General features: G+C 34.0%; 1 protein-coding gene and 1 pseudogene across 1 annotated transcript in view; one reads left to right on the top strand and one right to left on the bottom strand.

The window, feature by feature from the left end:
* PAPPA2 (pappalysin 2) overlaps positions 1-20,429 on the bottom strand; it is a 293,756-nt gene that overhangs the window by 114,431 nt on the left and 158,896 nt on the right. Inside the window, exons 11-12 of the mRNA XM_036117179.2 lie at positions 19,088-19,278; positions 17,012-17,158 (exon numbers count right to left, since the gene is read on the bottom strand). Coding sequence (XP_035973072.2) covers positions 17,012-17,158; positions 19,088-19,278 — 338 coding nt within the window. The remainder of the gene's footprint in view (positions 1-17,011; positions 17,159-19,087; positions 19,279-20,429) is intronic.
* Positions 7,277-7,407, top strand: LOC118551677 (U2 spliceosomal RNA; annotated as a pseudogene).

Genomic DNA, 20,429 nt, shown 5'->3' with positions numbered 1-20,429 from the left:
ACTTCTTGGAGAAACCCATGTTCAGTGGCCTTTTGATAGGAGTGAGTGGTGTACAAGGTAGGAGAACTCTGGAGGCCATCCCAATTGCCTGTGGGATGCTGAAACCTTCATGTGGCTGTCTCACAGTGCTTCTCTCTCAGTACTCCCCTGGTTCTTTCACTCCCTCACAGGTGTTGATCTTAGGGAAAGTCCTCAATAAACTTTCAGCATGCAAATCTCCACCTGAGAATCTGAATCCTGGGGACACTTCACACAAGACAAACTCTGAGAATAAGGAAAGGTATTATGGAATATATATGGAGAAGGCTTTCTTGGGAACAATAATGCATAAGTGAGGGGATGAAGGAGCACACTGTAGAGCCAGGCAAGCTTCCCCCACCTCTGGTTGAGAAACATTGCCATCCCAATTATTCATGAAACTTAGAGTCAGCTAAGATGTCATGTCTAGAGCCTGCAAAAGCTTCCATGTAAAATAAATAAAAAGTTAGTTAGTAGCAATCAGATAGGAAAGTGGAAAACGAGTGCTTTCCCCTCTAGGGATAAACTGTTGAGCCACTGAGAGATGGAATTCCTCTTTCAATGCACTAGGCCAGTTTTTGGTGGAAATGAAAATCATATATACATAGTCACTTTTGCTTTTGCAGGATTCCCAGGGAATGCAGGGATCCATATAGGTTAATTTTCTAAACAGAAGATTTTCTTTTGCAAGGCAAGAACTTTTTAGAAATTTCAGTGATGTGTACAGATATAATTCCAATACCTATTATAAATGCTCCTGCCCTCTTAACTGGAGAATCCTGTACTTAACTGAATTTTCACTTGGTAAATTTGAGGCATCACTTTGAACATCGGTTATTTTCCTGAATGCTAAGATAACAATCTTCTAAGGCAGTGCTCTTCAAACTTTAATGTACATACAGATCACCTGAGGGTCTTATTAAAATGCCAATTCTGATTTAGTAGAGCTGAGATTCTGCAGTCCTACCTAGCTCTCAGGTGATGCTGATGCTTTTGGATGCCAACCATACTTTGAGTAGCAAGGCTCTAAAGGCATCAGTAGATATACTTACTTATCTTTGCACTAGCATTTGATAGCCTAAAACTTCAGTTCTTTTATTATTCATATTTATTATCTCATTCTTTTTTAAATTCACCATCAAGCTGAAATTATAATACATAACTGAAAGGAATCATCTAGTCCAAATACCTCATTTTAAAGCTAAGAAAATTGATGTCCAAGAAGGTTATATGATTTATATAAGGTCATTTGACTGATTAATGGTAAAAATAGGGCTTATAATACTGTTCCTCTGAATATAGGTCTTCTCCCAGTTTCTATATCCCCTCCTAATTTGCTGCTCCTTTTCTATAGCAGATTGAAAATTCAGATCATTAATATTATTAAAATTCTAGGTAAAGTAAATAGACTTTAACAAAGGGTTCTGTCAACTTTCCTATGAACAAAGTCAAAGAATCCAAAGTAATGATTGGATTAGTGCTTTCTATCTATGAGCTTTATCTTTTTTGCTAAATTATGAAATCTATTCAGTTTTCTGGATGGTTGAAGCCATCTCTGAATAGACAATTAGTATTCAACTGATTAAATAAAAAAGAATTATAAGTTTTGCCAAATTTAGCAAAAACAAACAAAACCAGACAAGATGCTTGCTTAAATGTGAGTATCAGAGAAACAATAAATATTTTTGTTTAGTATAAGTATGCCTTGAATATAGCACAGGACTTATTATACTAAAAAATTCTTCATTGTTTATTTGAAGTACTTTTTTTTCTTCAACTCAAAGTTGGCAAGATATGAGAATGCACAATTTTTAAAAAATGAAGAGATAAAAGAAGAAGAGCAGAGAAATTAAAAAAAAAGGAATGGAAGAAAGGATTTTGTAGGTGTTTGTATATAAAGAAAAATAGAGAAAGAAGACATGGTAAGAGTGGTAGATACTTTTGGAAGCTAATGGGGAGTACTATTTCTAATACAGATTGGACCTCAATTTCTGAATGAACAAAGGCTCTTTCTTTAAGTGCTTCCTAATAAAATGCAGGGCCAAGAGAAGAAGAAAAAAAACCTCTAATAATGACAGAGCTGGCACAATAAAAGTTGCTATCCTCTGAAAAATCAGTGGTAGAAACAAACAAACAAAATGCTACTAAAAGTTCCTGATTTTAAAAAGAAGTTATGAGTTATTACAAAATACTTAGGGTGGACTGACGATGAAAGTCCTATATGTCAACATTTATTGGCTACAATCAAAGCAGTAAAAATGGGCAAAATTATGGAACAGTGAAAACAAATTATCCAAGTGTTTGACACAAGAAGCTAAAAAGGAACATCAGTGTGAATCCAGACAAACAGGAAGAGAGGAAATAATAGATAAAGATAGAAATCAGTGAATTGGAGAACCACGACTAGAATGAAGAGAAAAATGAACAAAAGTAAAAATTGTTCTTTGAAGAAACCTAGGCATGAGTAATCAAGAAAAACAGGAGAAATCAGAAGGCTTAAAGACACACAATATAAATGGAATGGTAACTATAGCTGAAATAGAGATGAGACAAAGTAAAAATACATTATGAACAATTATCAGCACGAAATTTGAATATGTGGAAGAAATTAGTAAATTTATGGAAATATCCAATAGTCTCCAAAATTGGGAAGAAGAAATTAAACATATTAATAAAAATCAAAGAAAGTTAAATGACAAACATAAACCTTTCCTCAAGCAAACCCCAAACCCAGTTGGTTTTACAGGTGGGTTCTGCTAAATTTTGAAGGAACACATAATCCTTATTTTATACAGGTGGTTTCAGAAAATATAAGAGGGGAAACTACCCAGTCAACTTTATGAGGCTTGTGTAATCTGAATATCCAAAAAAAGGAATATATAAACTAATTCCAGAAATAAATACAAATGCAAAAATCCAAAGCAGAAGATTAACCAATAAAATCCAAGAGCGTATTTAAAATGTAATGTATAATAAGCAAGTAGGTTCACACCACAAAGACAAAAATGACTTGATATCTAAAAACAAAAAATCTATCAGTATGATTTCAACATAATGATGGATCAAAGGAGAAAAATCATATGATCATATCAATTGACACAAATCAAGTGTTTGATTCAGTTTAGCTCACATATACCAATATTTTTTTTCAAGAGGCAGAAGAAATGATCTAAGGCTTATTCTAAAATTTATATGGAAAATAAGTGTTCATGAATAATGAATAGCTAATTAAATTTTTTAAATGTGCAAAAAAAGTGGAAGGTGGGGACATGCCTACCAGATACGTTTAGGTAGCAGAAGTCATGGTACTAAAAACAGTGTCCTACTGGTGTAAGGAACATGAAAATAGGTCAATGAAATAGAGCAGCATGTTAAAAAAAAAAGATTCAAGTCTATTCCAGAAATTAGTATATAATCAGCGTGGCACTGTGAATCATCAGAGCAATGATGGAATGTTTTAATGGTTGAGATTAGAAATTGACTTACCATATTTAAGGGAAAAAACCCTACCTTATTCTATACACAAAAATAAATTTCAATTATGTTAAACACTAAACTTCAAAAGGCAAAACTACAAAATATAAGAAAGTAAAAAATATTTTTGCAATCTTAGAAAAAACTAATAAATTTGTCTATGTTACAATTAAATAAAAGATGAACACTAAATGCCTGATAGTTATTTTTGTAAAGGGGATGCTCTACCTCACTAATAATCAAAGAAAAAATGCACAATATAACAACAAGATATCACTTTGTTCCCATCAGATTTATTAATTTTAGGTAATTAGATAATATTATGTTCATGCAAGGATATGTGGAAATGGATGCACCATTCTCATTTGTCTTGAGTATTAAGTTTAATTTCAAGCCATATCCATATGTACGTCTCTATCTTTGGGTGTATTTCAGGGCCATCTTGATCCATTGATTTGTCTATTTGTTGATATTTTAACCATTATAATTTTGTGACATATTTTGATCCTTGACAGAGTCAGGCCTCCTTCATCACTAAACTTTGGCAGAATTTCCATTAAAAAAATTAAAATCAACTTTGTAATTCTTTAAAAGTTTTTTTGTTAGAATTTTTGTTGGGATTATGTGAAGTTTAGGATTTAGGGAGAATCGACCCCCATATGATATTGAGTCCTTCTATACAGGACCAGTTTGTGCCTCTTCATTTATTCAAGCCTTCATTGTATCTTCATATAGATCTTTCATTTTTCTTTTTTTAACATTTATTCCTAGATATTTTACTACCTTGATTGCTATTATAAATGAACTATTTTCTTTAATCATATTTTCTCATTGATTGTTGTTTAAAATTAGAGAGCATATTTGCTTTCATCTTAATTTTGTACTAAACCATGATACTAAATGAAATAATTTTCAGGTTGTTTCCTCTTTTCAGATGTCAACTCAATTTATGAGAAAATAATTTGAGTTTTACTTCTCTCACATTTTATGTTTCATTTATTTTAGATCTCATAAAGTATAGAATTCAAAGTCTAGCCTTGGCTGCTATTTCCAGAGAAAGTACAATAACAGTGGTGATATGGGAGTTTTTTCTACTTTACTGATTTCTCCTTTTCTGTTATTTCCTTTATACTTTCACTATGACTTTAATTTGATCTTTTCCTAATTAAGACGGAAACTGTGATTATTGATTTTATACTGCTTATTTTCCAAATATAGATATTTAAAGCTATAATTTTCCCTGGAAGTACTGTTTTAATCATATCCCATAAATTCTGAAATGTTGTTTCATTATCATTCAGCTCAAAATGTTTTCTAATTTCCCCCATAAAACCTTCTTTGACCTATGGGTCATTTAGAAATGTACTGCTTGATTATCAAGAAATTGGAGATTTCCTAGACATATTGTTATTCATTTCTTATTTAGTACTGTTAAGGTCAGAGAATGTACTCTGTATGAGTGTAATCATTACAAATTTATTAAGACTTGTTTTATGGTCTAGTATATAACCTATTTGGTGAATGTACCATATGCATTCTGCATATGTAGTATTTCTACAAATATCAAAGTAGGTCAAGATACTTGAGAATGATCTTCAAATCTTCTATACTTCTCCTGATCTTTTTGTCTACTTGCTACCTCAGTGACTTAGAGATGATAAAAATCTCCAATTATGATTATGGATTTGGCTATTTGTCTATTAGTTTTATCAATTTTTAATTCATTTCCTTTAAGGCTCTGTTCTTAGGTGTTTCAATTTTATAATTAAGATTGTTCAGTAGTTTTGATAAATTGATCTACTTATCACTACAAAACATCCCCCTTTATCTCCAGTAATATTCTATTTTATCAGATATTAGCATAGCACAGCAATTTGCTTATGCTTAGAGTTTACATGGTATATAATTTCTCCCTTTTACTTTCATTCTGCATGTCTTTATTTATTCTTTAAAGATTTTATTTATTTATTTGAGAGAGAGAGGATGAGAGAGAGAGAGAGAGCCTGAGAGGGGGGAGAGTCAGAGGGAGAAGCAGACTCCCTGCTGAGTAGGGAACCTGATATGGGACTCGATCCTGGGACTCCAGGATCATGACCTGAGCAGAGGGCAGTCACTTAACCACTCGCTTAACCAACTGAGCCACCCAGGCGCCCTGCATGTCTTTATGTTTAAAATGTGTTTTCATAAACAGTAGATAATTGATTCTTTCCATCTTATGTATATTGACAATCTCTGCCTTTTACATGGCATTTTTAGAAAAATTTGCATTTAATGTAATCAATAATACAGTTGATTTTAAGTCTACCATCTTGGTATTTGTTTTTTATTAATTAATTGTTTCTTAACTCCTCTTTTCTTGCCTTCTTTTGAGTGAATCAAATTATTTTATTATTCTCTTAATCTTCTCTTTTAACTTTCTACCTATAGCTATTTGTGTATATGTATATTTTTTAATGATTGTTCTGGAGACTATAATATGTATATCTAACTTATTACAACCTACATTCAAAAAATATTATTATCTCATAGGGTAAGGACCTTACAGCAGTATTACTCCACTTACCACTTGTGCCTTGTGATAATATGTATTATTTCTTCACAGAAGTCAGTCAAGCTGTCATTGAGGTTGCTCAACTTCCTTTTTCACCCACTCATGCTTCCTTCCCTTCTTTTCCACAGATGTTGATACCAAGCCCACTCCTTAATAAACATCCTGCATACTAAGCTTCATCTTAATTTAGTATATGTGCTGCCAAAGGGAGCACCTAAGTTCCATTTCAGAATCTACTTCCTAGAGACTCCAATCTGCCACAACCAAAGAAAACGACCAAATCTCCCCCATCTTTGAAAAATTCCTTTTGATGTGGTTTCCACTCAAACTACAGTTCATCTTTTATAAAGTTTTTCAGGAAGAGGTAGTTTGTGGCTTCTATCCACCTCCCCTTTCAATCTAGCCCAGCCCACAGTCCTACTTACCCACCTCTGTGTTGTGTCATAAGTAGTACAGTAGTCCTCCCTATCTATCTACAGGGGATACATTCCAGTGGACCCCCAGTGGATGCCTAAAACCATAATAGTACCAAACCCTATATATATATATGTATGTATTTTCCTGTACATACATACCTATGATAATATTTAATTTATAAATTAGGTACAGTAAAAGATTAATAATAACTAATAATAAAATAGAACAATTATAACAATGTGCTGTAATAAAAATTATGTGAATAACTCTCCCTCAAAATATCATTGTATTTCTTCCTGTGATGATGTGAGATAATAAAATGCCTACATGATGAGATGAAGTGAGGTGAATGACCCAGGCATTGTGACATAGCACTAGGCTACTCCTGATCTTGTGACAATTTGTCAGAGGAGGGTCATCTGCTCTTCAACCACAGTTGACCACAGTAACTAAAACTGCAAAAGTGAAACCACAGATAAGGGGATACTACTATATTATCAATATGCTCCCAAATTGCCAAGGCTAAGACCTAACATCCCATCATTGATTCATGTAATCACCAAACATTTTGAACATTATAACAAGGAGGTTTTGTGCTCAATGTTTCACATACAACCATAACTACACATGGTTTCTGCCCACAAGGTCCTTAGCGTTCATCAGATGGAAAGGGAGAAACAAGAACAGCAAAGTATACAAATACTATGATAGAAGAGTCTATTGAGGAGGCATATATGAAAAAGTTATCAGTTATACTAAGAGGGCCTTGGGAAAGAAGTTCAGGAAAGGCTGGACTTTATAAAAGAAATAATCCCCATCACTTCTTGGACTTTTGGCAAAGATCAAGTGTAGAATCTGTTCTTATCAGTATAAAAGAAATAATGCTTGAGCCCAATCTTAGAAGATGAATATGTATATCTTGGAGAGATAAAATGGAGAAAGCATTTACAGAGAAAGAAAAAGATAAGTTCCCTACCTGAAAGGTTATGGAGATGTGAAAACCTTGAAATATTCCAGCACTGAAAGCAATCTGTTATGACTAAAATGATTAAGGCCTAGAATGTATGTGTGTGTGTGTGTGTGTGTGTGTGTGTGTGTGTGTGTGTGTAGAGGAGTGGTATGGAAGATGGGATAAATGGCAGAATTCAATGAGATAGGGTTTATCTCTATCTCCTTATGTCCAGTCACCAGGTCCTTTTCAGTCTGTTTTGTACTTTACTGTATCTGTAGCATATGAGTTACAACATTCTATCTTCTAGAATATTTGTGTAAACATGCGCACTGCAGCGTATATACCTTAAGGGTAAAGATGGTGACTCATTCAGCTTTGGACCCCTCTATAGTACAATATTTTGTTCATTTTAGGCAATGTTTACTGAGTAGAATTAAAATTGGCACTGTTATGATGCAGAAACAAGGCAAATGTCTATCAGTATCTAGAATATTAGATGGACACATGATACAGAGCCTAGGTCAGCAAACTATTGCTCATGGGCCAAATCTGACTTACTGCCTGGTTTTGTATGGTCTGTGAGCTAAGAATGGTTTTTGCATTTTCAAATGGTTGAAAAAAATCAAAGAAAAACAATGTGAATAATGTGAAAATTTTATGAATTAAAATTTTAGTGTTCATAAATATAATTTTATTAGAACACTGCTATGCTTGATCATTTACATACTGTCTGTGGCTGCTTTCATTCTAAAACAGCAGTGTTAAGTAGTTGTAACAGAGACTGTAAGGCCCACAAGCCATAAAATATTTATTTTTCTCTTTATAGAAAAATGTTTCCCAACTCCTGGTATAGAGGAAGGAAACATGGGTTTTGGAATAAGCTATATTTGAATTTGAATCTTATCTGTACCTCTACTATCTATGTTATCTCAAATGTTTAACATCTCTGAGTTTTCAGATAATCATTTTTAGATAAGAAAAAATCATTATCTCTGATAGAGAGCTTGTATGAGAATTAATAAGATACCTGGGACAGAGCAAATCTCAATACATAGGTGTCTCCACACCCTCCCCTCTCCAGGAGTCTGGTGTCACAGACTCTTACCTTTGAAATCCAATCAATTAAATATGCAATGCATTTTCTGTTGAAGATTCATATGTAGTGTTTGGCTAGTTGAACCCAAACAAAGAAAAGAAGGAAATTATGGTAAACAGGCTTTAGGTTTTATGTAGCAAAGGTTTCCAGCAGTGGTCCATAATTTATAACTGATGTTTTCAATATTGTATTTAAAATACTATAAGCATGGAGAAGTTTCTGTTAGGATTTCTAAATAGTCCAGCCTGAGTGAGACCATTCCAAATTTAGGACATTTTAGAACAGCCATGAAAATAAACATGAGCATATGATTTTGCATATGTTGATGGGCTCCCTGTGAAACCAAACAACAGATACTTATTGGATGTCTGCTTCTCAAATTGCTTCATTTGTTGCCTATATTGCTGAGATTCAAAGCACTTTCTGGGAGGAATCATGCCTTCTGTTTCTTTTTCTATCCTCCAATGGCACTTAGAGTTACAATATGCACTTAATAAATCCTATGAACTAGATCCATAGATACATCATCTTTGAAGAATTTAGAAGAAATCCAACAAAAGAAAAGAAACCTTTCCTCCCAATTCCACATATGTTTCAATTTGCTTTCTTGCTCATGCCATATTCTCATGTTTATCCCCAGTGTTCAATTCTGGGTTTGGCATATCAAGGTGCATAATGAATGCTGACTGAATGAGGCAACATAGTGTAAAGGAATAAATATGGGATTAGAGTTAAGAAGCATGAGTTTGATCTTCAGATTTACCATTTTATCCTTGAGTGATGTAGAAAAAGAACTTTGAGACTGGTTCTTATTTTTCTCATCTATAAAACAGGAAAACACCTACTTTAGCCAAACTCATAGGCTATTGTAAGGATGAAATTAAAAAGTACATGGCAATGTACTTTGTAAACTATAAATGGATTTTAAAATGTACTTATTATGGGGCACCTGGGTGGCTCAGTTGGTTAAGCAGCCAGCCCTTGGTTTCAGCTCAGGTCATGATCTCACGGTCCTGGGATAAAGCCCCACATCGGGCTCCTCAGCAGGGAATCTGCTTGAAGATTTCTCTCCCTCTCCCTATACCCCTCCCCACTCTGAAATAAATAAATAAATCTTTAAAAAATAAAATAAAATGTGCTTATTATTGTAAATAATAAAAATCTTCTATGCCACGTAAGAGAAAGTTCATACATTTTGGTCAATTGGATCAAGATTAGATAAAACCAAGGAAAACTAAGAGAGACAAGTTACCTCAGTAAAGGACTGAGGACTAAAGTGAGAAATTTGTTGGGAAAGTAGCATTTTAGTAAATGAAAGATTTTGGAAAGATATTTTCAAGGCTAATGTTTTTCAGTATAGTTGTTTCCCACTTGTAAAATAAATTTGTCTCTGATTCATTTCATACAAATCATGTGTGTGTATGAAACCAAGATTAAAGTAAGCTAAAAGAAATAATAGTCAGAAATCCTACAGTCTTCAGAAAACTTGGGGAAACCCCAATGAACTTATTTTAGAAATCACTCCCTAATTTATTTGGTATTATGTGGATTTGTGAAAACTAAAATTTTTTTTTAAAAGATTTTATTTATTTATTTGAGAGAGAGAGAATGAGAGACAGAGAGCACGAGAGGGAAGAGGATCAGAGGGAGAAGCAGACCTCCAGCCGAGCAGGGAGCCTGATGCGGGACTCGATCCCGGGACTCCAGGATCATGACCTGAGCTGAAGGCAGTCGCTTAACCAACTGAGCCACCCAGGCGCCCAAAACTAAATTTTATTAATAGGTTTGATATATTAACTTAATTTCCAATTATATTAGTGATTTTTTTCTTATACAAGGATTATTACCCCTAGATCACTTGTAGTAAGAATAGGGTACACACCTAAAATATATATGGTAGCTAACTGACATACAATAAAGGAATTCCAGTTGGAGACTTCTGCTTCCAGCTGTGAGGAAGTAGCTTATAATAGAACAAACACTCATGACAAGAAAAATTATAAAGTATGAATAAAGTAAAAAGAAAAATGCTTGGAAACGTGTGAAAGAAACCACAGCAGTCAGGACTGAAGAGACTTGAAAAGCAAGAAACCACATTGAACATAACCTCACATTCTGTGCCACTTTTGTCACTGAGATATTTTTCAAATTCTAAGCTCTGCAGAATAAGAGTATAAGAAACTAGGCAGAAATTGGTGGGTGAGAGGCTAAAAAGCTAAGCAGTTTTTAGCAGACACATACTTCTGAGGAAATAGAAATTTGTACTTCAGAAAATATCAAGATAGAGGGCCTGATCTAAGCTTTTAGTTGAGACCCCTGAAAGGCTAGGGCTTAGGGAAAAAAGGGAAAAATGAAATATATCAGGGCTCACTAATACAGAAGCATAAGCTTGAGTCATCTTAATTACTGATTGGATTAAGGTGTTCTTTCCCAAATCTTATTACATGTTTTTTTAAAAAAAGTAAATGATCTTGAAAGAAAGATATCATTAGCCATAATCTCCACAATCTCTATGATAATTTAGTAAAAACATTATTCAGTATGAAAGTAGATAAGACTAAATGAATGAAAATAAAGAGAAGAAACTGTCATCATAAACAGACCTCAGGTCACCAAGATATTGATATTATCAGACACAGACTTGACAATTATAGTGATTAATATATTTTTAAAAATAAACTATAGGATAAAGAATTTCAGACAAAATGAGAATCTATAGAAAAAGTTAAATAGTAATTCTAGAATTAAAAATACAATAAATGAAATTAATAATTTAATAAACAGTATAACAGCTGTTGGAGTAAAAGTTATGATTAGTGAAACAGAAGAAATATCAGTATAAAATAACCAGACTTCAGCGTGAAGAAAAAGGGAAAGAAATGAAGAAGAAAAAGGATAAAAGATACACAGCAAAAAGGTCTAATGTATGTATATCTGGTATCCAAGAAAAAGAAGAAAGTGTAAATGGGCAAGTAGAGACATTAAGTCACAGATTCAAAAAGCTTGACAAAGCCTTAGCCACATATATACAAAGAAAAAACAGGCCTTGGAACATCATAGTAAAAGTGCTGAAGGCAAAACACAAACAGAAAATACTGAAAGCACCAGAGAATAAAAGACATTGCCTTCAAAGTAATATATATCAGATGTACAGCTAACTCTCCAAAGAAAGTATGAAAGTGAAAAGACACTGGAATAACATCTTTAGGCTGATGAAAGAAAACAACTGGCCACTTAGAATTCTATACCAAGCAAAGATACCCTTTGAAAAATGAATGTCAAATAAAGATATTTTCAGCCACACAAAAACTAAAAGAATTCATTGCCAGTACACTCACATAAAAAGAAACAATAAATGGGATTTCTTCAAGCTAAATAAAAATGAGGGAAGCACAGAAATTAGAAAGGCCTGAAGAGCACTGGACAGGGTAAATATTAGCTATTTTTAAATCATATTAACTTTAAAAAGCCAGGAAGTAGTAAATGGAGGTAGAGTATTCTAAGGTAGTCATTGCTTATGAAATTATGAGAGCTCTAATTCATAGCAGACTCTAACCAGTTAAAGATACATGCTGCAATCTCTAGAATAACCACTTAGAGAATAAAATAAAAGTACGACTAACAAAAGGTATAGCTATACTAATATCAGGCAAAGTTTACAGTAAAGCAGGAATATTCTTAGAGATAAAAAGAGGCATTTCTTAATGTTAAAAGAGATAATCAACCAGGAAGATATAGAAATTCTAAAATTATACACCGACAGTCCTGATTTTATACATGCACAAGTTCCCATATGCACAAATATCAATTAGCACAATTTAGTTATATAACACCAGAGTCCCAATGATAGGATTTAAATTACAATTAGCACAATATATTAATTGTAAGTACAGGAAGTACAAACTTCACTAATAGTCTTTCAATCCACAAATCACAATGATCAGTGACCAATCACTTCTTTCAAAGTCTGTCACTGATTGGTCACTGTGTATCTGTTATCCAGTTAATGCAGAGACAGAAAAGTGTGTAGTTGTGTTGCCTCCTTGTTTCTCAGTGATAAACCTACACGACATTTTACAAAAATGGGTAATTGAAAGGGGGAATTGGCCAATAAGGATGAACGTGTAGGAAAAAAAGTGATAATGCTGGAGGAGAAATGTGAACTAAAGGTAAGCAGAGTTATAGAAGAAAAAGCTGATGGGTGGGAATGTCAATTCTGCTGCCAATTGGAGGGACTCTAGAGATGCAGCCAGAGGGACTTAGTGAAAGTAAAATTATCAACATAAATGAGAAAAGTGGTTGTGACAAATAGGATGAAGATGTCCCAGAGGAAGTGATGCCAAGAAAAAATTCACATTAAAAGAACTCTCAGAGATATTTCATAACATTGAAAGTGCAAAGGATAAAATGTTGGAAGTTGATCCAAACTTAGAATGGAATATGACAATTCACAAAGGCATAAAAAAACTGCTAGCTTTGTAATGTAAGTCATATGATGAAAAAGAAAAAGTCAAGTGCTGTTCAAACTACTGTTGGTAACATTTTTACAATGAAAGGAAACACTTTAATTCTCTATGTTTTTAAATGTTTTATATTATAATGAACTAAATAAATACCAGTTCTACTATTTAAAAATTTTTCCTTCACATGAGTTTAACATTGTGGCAAAAACTTTGAGTTCATGTAACAAATTACAATTTTTCCTCATTGATTATTAAGTTTGCTTTGCATAAATTTAGCTTGCATGGTCATTTTGTGGTTCCACACTACCATACAAAGTGAGAATTGTGTGTATATTTAATAAGATAGCCTCAAAATGTATAAATCAAAAACTGATAAAAAATAAAGGAGAAATAGACAAACCCAAGATTATAGTGGGAGTTTCTAAAACATATCACTCATTAACTGATAGAAACAGTGCACAGAATATCAAGAAAATATATCTATATATACAAAATATATATGATATAGAAACTTTCAACACGATGATGGGTGAATTTGATTTATCTTAAATATATAGAATGCTCTATCCAATAATTTCAGACTACATATCCCTTTCAAAGTACAGGTAATATTTACCAGTATTGACCATACACTGGTCCATAATTCAAGGCTCAACAAATTACAAAGGATTGGAACCATACAAGATATACTCTTTGACCACAGCGACTTCACCCTAACCCTAACCCTAACCCTGAGAATCAAAAACAAAAAGGTAACCAGAAAATCCACAAATGTTTAGAAGTTAAACAGCACACTTGTATATAATGCAGTGGTCCAAAAAAAAAAAAAAAAAAAAAAAGAAAGAAATCAAATGAAAATTGCAAAAATATGTTTGAACCAAGTGATAACAGAAATAAGATAATGCAAAACTTTTAGGATGTCACCAAAGCCATGCTTATATATGGAAATATTTAAGGAAATATATGGCCTTAATACATATATTAAAAAAGAAAAGAAGCCAAAAAATAATTATCTAAGCATCATCTCAAGTTATTAGAAAAAGAAGAGCAAGTTAAATACAAACATAAAAGAAAGTAAATAATGAAAATAAGAGCACATGAGTATGTTCTTTTTTTAATTATTTCCTTCCTTTTAGGTTTATACGTATACATTCCTTTTATCTATATGTACATACAGATATATGGATATGCACATAGTCTATATATATTTTCTTTGGCTGGTTCTATAAAAAGATTAACAAAACTAATAAACCTTTAGCAAGACTGACCAAAAATAAATAGAGAAGCCAAACTGTAACAATATCATGAGTGAAAAAATTTCTAGAGGTGGAAACATTACAAAGAAAATAAGAGAACATTATAGAAAACTTAATGCCAATAAATTCAAATTTTTAGGAAAAAAATGCACAAATTACTTGAAAAACCCAACTTACCAAAACTGACCTAAGAAGAAATAGAAAACCCAAATTCTTCTACATTTGTTTTAAAATTTTAACTCATAATTTAAATTTTTTCTCAAAGAAAACACAGGATCAGATAGCTTTACTGATGAATACCTCCAGAATTAGCACCAACTTTACATAACATATCCCATAACTAGCGGGGAAAGAAACTTTTTAGAAGTCAATCATAAAACTTGATAAAACAGTAAAATAAAATTTAAAAATAGGAGTCAAGCTCTAATGAACAAAGATGAAAAAACACTTAAAATATTCACAAACAGAATCCAAAATTATTGACAAAGGATTATACATTTTATATATGTATATATATAAAACAACTCCAAGTTGTTATTTTTTTTTCCAGGTATGTAAGCTTAGTTTAACATTTAGAAGTTTATCAAAGTAAGTCAAGACTTTGGCAGAACAGAAGACAACCTAATATGATCAACTCAATAGATGCAGAAAAAAGCATTTGATAAAATCCAACTCCCTTCTCTCAGAAAACTATAAAATGTTAAGAGAAATTAAGGAAGACAAGTAATTGAAGGAATATATTAGAAGACTCAATATTTTGTCTTTTTTTTATTATGTTATGTTAATCACCATACATTACATCATTAGTTTTTGATGTAGAGAAGACTCAATATTTTAAAGAAAAACTCTCCCCAAATTGACTTAAAGTTTCAATGAAATCCCAATCAAAATTACATCAGGGTTTTTTTTTTCCATATGTGGAAATGGAAGCTTATTCCAAAGTTAATATAAAAATTCAAAGGATCAAGAACAGCTAATGTAATCTGGAAAAAAAAGGAACAAAGTTTTAGGGCTTAAATTATTCAATTTTAAGATTCACCAAAAATGTGCCATAATTTAGAGTACAATATTAAAGCAAGAATATAAAGACCAGTAAAACAAAATATAGAATCAATAAATGAACCAAATACATATTGCTAGTTGACTTATGACAAAGGTGCACAGTGCAACACCGTGGGGAAAAGAAAATTTTAGTTTGAATAAGAGTGGTTCTAGATGTATTGCATATCCATAGGGGAAAAATTCTTGATCTTTACCTCACACAATATATAAAAATTCCAGATGGTTTGTAGACCTATATATGGAAGGTAAAATAATAACATGTCTAAAAGATAATACAAGAGGGCATCTGGGTGGCTCAGTTGGTTAAGCAACTGACTTCAGCTCAGGTCATGATCCTGGAGTCCGGGTATCAAGTCCCGCATTGGGCTCCCTGCTCAGCAGGGAGATTGCTTCTCCCTCTGACCCTCCCCCCTTTCATGCTCTCTCTCTCTCTCTCAAATAAATAAAATCTTTTTTAAAAAAAGATAATACAAGAAAGTATCTTTGTGACAGGCAAAGATTTCTTAATACCATACTTAATACCATAATGAAAAGCACTTAACCATAAAGGGAAAGAAAGATAAACTGGACTTTTGTAAAATTTAGACATTCTATTTGTCTAAAGATACCATAAAAAGTAAGAAAAAGTAAGCCACAATATTGGAACATACTAAATAACATATAACCAAAAAAGGATTACATTCAGAAACTTGTAAAGAAATCACATAAATGAAGAAGAAAATGACAGATAACCCAAACAAAATTGGGCAAAAGATTTGAATATGTCCTCCAGGAAAAAAAAGAAAAGAAAAAGGATATACAAATGGCAGTATACATTTAAAAAAACTCATTAGTTGACATGTAAAAGCAATGGACACCACTGAGGGGACACTTTTATATGCCCAACAGCATGACTAAAATTAAGACTTGACATACCAAGTATTGGTGAAAATGTGAAGCATTTGGAATACTCATAAGCCCCCGGTGGGAGTTTAAATTAGTACAACCACTGTGGAAGCTTATTTGGAATTATCTAGTAAAGCTTGTCATCTGCGTACCAATGATCTAGCAGTTCCAAATATACCCAACTGTTTATATACATTCACCAAAAGAAATGTATAGAAATGTTTATAGCAGAATTATGCATAATACCATAGAGAAAAACTGGAAATAACCCAAAAGTCCATCCATATGGATAAATAAATTGTGGTGTATTCATACACTGGAATGGTACACAGCCATAGAAATGAACTCTACTGCTAAATGCCACGGCATTCTTACAAACAGAATGTTGAGTAAGAAAGAATGACACACAAAATTACACACTCAAGTGTTTCACACAAAGTTCAAACACAGGCAATCTCTGGTGATATAACTTAAAAGAGTAGATGCCTCTGTGGTGTCATGACCAAGAAGGGCAAGGAGAATGCTTTATGGGGTGATCACTACTCTGTTTCTTGATCTGTGTTATGGTTGAAGAGGATGTTCACTCTGTAAAAATGTATTGATCTATGCATTTCTGATGTTTGCATTTTTCTGTGTATATGTTACACTTTGATAAATGGATTTACTTACAAAGAAGTCCAAAATTCAAAAAGAGGTGAAAATAAATTCAAAATATTAAAGATGTTGAGAAAAACAAAAGGAAATTTCCTGACAAGCCATTGCAACGTATCATTTTACACACACACACACACACACACACACACTATCCATTCACAAAAAACCATTTGGGTCACTTACTTTTAGCCACACCTCATTTTCTCTCTCCAGACTACCTTCTGTCTGCTCACTTCTTTTATCCTGAGGTCTATTTCCATTGGTGACACAGGGAAACCAGCCAATAAGGGGATAGTGCTCTGGTGAATCTGGATGGTATGATGTGCAAATCTGAAATGCAATTTCAACCAAAAAGTAAATGTGGAGGGTGAAAGATAAGTAAAGACAATGAAACTCTGTAGCTCAAAACCAAAGTTTTCCTCTCTTTCTGAGTACTTAATGATTACTGGCAGAAAACTTTTCTTAGTGTAGAAGAATGCTCTCTGCTAGCCTCAAGATATAACTTTTCTGGGTAGAAAAACACACAGGATAACCCTCAGCCCACCATAAACCCAGAGAACTTGCCCAATGAACAGTCCTGGCTCATTTCAGGCAACTGCTTCTAGAATCAGCCACAGACGTCTGTCCAAGATGATGGTTATATCCTTACCAGGCAGGATCCACCAGTCCCGGCAGTGAGGCTACTGAGTTAGGGAGCCACTGAGCATTCAGCTGGGTTTAGAAGCCAGGGAACAGAAACTCCAGAAAATTTCTCCTACTTTAGTTAAGGAAGACAGACAAGCTAGACTACAAGCAACTTCAGAGAGCTGTTACTAACTCAGAATCTTCCAACTTCCCTGGCTTCCTGTCCTTGGGCACCAAGAACGCTTGAGAAAGATGACAGATTTCACTGTAGAAGTGTGGCAGACATGGCTACTTGCCTCCCCCATATCCATTTCCCCTTACTTTCTTACTAACAAACTTTGATTTTGTTCAAGAGGGCAGTGAATCCAGTTAAAAATGCTCATCTCCTCAGACGCCTTTACAACTGAGGGGGATGAAGTGACCTGGATATGACCAATAAGATGTTGATGGAAGTCTGTAGTATTAAACTTCCAAAAAAGCTGCCATGATTTTCCCAATAAAAAGGGAAAGACTCAGTTAGCATATACCTATTTCCCTGTGAACTTCCCCCATCTTCCTGCCTGGAATGCTGACGTCATGCCTGGAGGAGTCATCTTATGAGGAGGAGGAAGGAAGCTGCAAGCCAAGGATAGAAAGAGCTAGAATCTAGAAGATGCCTGGGTCCTTGAGGAGTTTCTTGAACTAGAGCACCAGCCCTGGCTGGTTCCTCAATTTCCTGGGGGTGTCTGCTTAAGTATAAGCAGTGATTTCATCCTGGCCTAAAATACCTAGAGAGCTTAATCTCACTTCTGTTGAAAGGATGGTATTGCCTATTGTTATGATGAATGGAAGAGTTTAGTTGGCAATGGATGCATCTAGAATAGTACCCAAAAGCCAAAGCCCTTAATTTTCTTTTCAGTATTGAACTATAATTCACAGAAGTCAGTCCTTAAAGTCCTCAGAGGATCTTCTATTTATTTAGGTGGAGATTCATGGAAAATTGTATACCTAAGGATTTGTTTTTAGTACTAACTGTAGAATTTCTTCAAGAATAACAATTCTTTAAATTGAGTTATACTTTGATCTTTAATATATTTAAATTCCATTTGATCCTTGTAATAAACATATTGAGTTAAATCCAAAAGTTATTACTATGACCCATTTTATATATGAGAACATTGGGGCCCGGAGAGGTTAAGTGACCTGTCAAACCTCGTTTAGTGTTAATAATAGTAATACTGGTGAATTCAGTATTGTAATCCAGGCATTCTGACTCTTTACTACTTCTTTTTCTTCTTTTTAAAATAAATCCTCCCATACACAAAGATCAAGTGTAATTTCTGATATTTATATATTTGAGATAAATTTTGAGATGCTCTGTATCCCTTAGAGTTAGTTACTGCACAGCCAAAGGCTCCTGGATGAAACCTAGTGCGGGTAAGTAGGGTATGGGGGCAGGGGGGTGGGGGCGCGGAGATGAGACTTAATTGCCAGCCTAGAAGTGTCCCATTTAACGTTACCTTATTCTGAGTTCAGTAGGGACTAAATTTGATATCAAAGACAGGAGAGAAATGTAAGCCCCCATAAAGCATCTGAGAGAGAGCATCACTTGACAATTCTGCTCAGCCTTAACTCAATTCTTCTGGCTTGATTTACCATTGAATGAGGTTCTCCAGTTACCAAGGAAGCAGGACACTTCTTGTCTTCATGAGAGGAGTAAGCTTGGGTGGCCCATTGATCCAGGTATCCTTTGGGAGTATAGAGGCCACAGTCTATGATGCTGGTTTCCTTCTCAAAAGGTTCACATATCCCATCTCCCTCATATATGTAACATAGGCTTGGTTCCCCTGCCAAAAAATATTGTATAACGTTTAAAAAAGTGTTGTTATATATATCATGCAAAAATCATTATATTTTTTCTCTAATCCATGAAAGAGAATCCTGCTACTGTCAGCAGGTCTAACGCTCACCCCAAACATGCAGACAACACACACACACACACACACACACGCATGTGCATACACGTGTGCAAGGAAAAAGGATCCTTTTTCATGGGGAGAGGAGTAGACTCCATCTGTATAATAAAAGGTATAGAAAGTGGTGGGATTTGTGAACAAAGAAAAGGGAGAAAAAAGTAAGCTGGAGGTAGAAAGAAATGTTAAGGCATCATTGAACAAGAACCTGAGGGAAGAAGGAGATAAAAGAGCAATAGATAAAAGAAGAAAGAGAAGTTAAAGAAATGGTATGATGTGTTATGCACTTGGATCCCCTTCATGGTTTTTGAAATATTAAAGTAGTTGAGGAATTTGTTTTCAATTACTCTTTGTGGATGAATTCTTTCTTCAACTAACTATGCCACAGCTCGGACACGGACAATATGAGCACTGGGTTTTCAAGGCTTACATAGGTCTTCTTTCCTTTAGACTTACAACAACCATGTGGGGTGGGCAATTTTTGTTTGTATCACACATGGGAAATATTTTGCCAAAGGTCCCTTGATACACGAGCAATAGAGCTTGTATTTGAGCCAGGTCCACAGAAGGCAGGTTCATGGGGGTTTCCATCAAGCTGAGGCAGAGGCACTGTCTTCAAGAGCAAACAGGTGAGGAGTGAGGCTGTACGCAAACCTGCTGGACTACTGTGAAGCGAGCTTGTATTCCCTGGACAAGTCCCACCTTGCTCCCAGGATAACTCCGCCTAAGTGAACAGTACCAACTACAGTACGTAACTAGCTTTCTTCAAGTGTGGAAATCTAAGGTGCAATCAGAAAGCCACTTATTAAGTTCTACTGATTTTTCTACCAAAATGTAGGACAATGAACATTAGTAGCATGATTCTAATCTCCTATTTCCACTTAAAATAATAGGACGTGAAAATAATATCAAGATTTGAAAATCAATCAACATATAGGTACACATTCAGTACCATCATTACTAAAATTTACTGTTACTATACCATTCTTGTTATTTTTCATTCTTCACAATACCACAGGGATATT

The sequence above is a fragment of the Halichoerus grypus genome, chromosome 7 (assembly GCF_964656455.1).
Source record: "Halichoerus grypus chromosome 7, mHalGry1.hap1.1, whole genome shotgun sequence".
Taxonomy (NCBI): domain Eukaryota; kingdom Metazoa; phylum Chordata; class Mammalia; order Carnivora; family Phocidae; genus Halichoerus; species Halichoerus grypus.
This window is presented reverse-complemented; position numbering and strand designations above follow the sequence as displayed.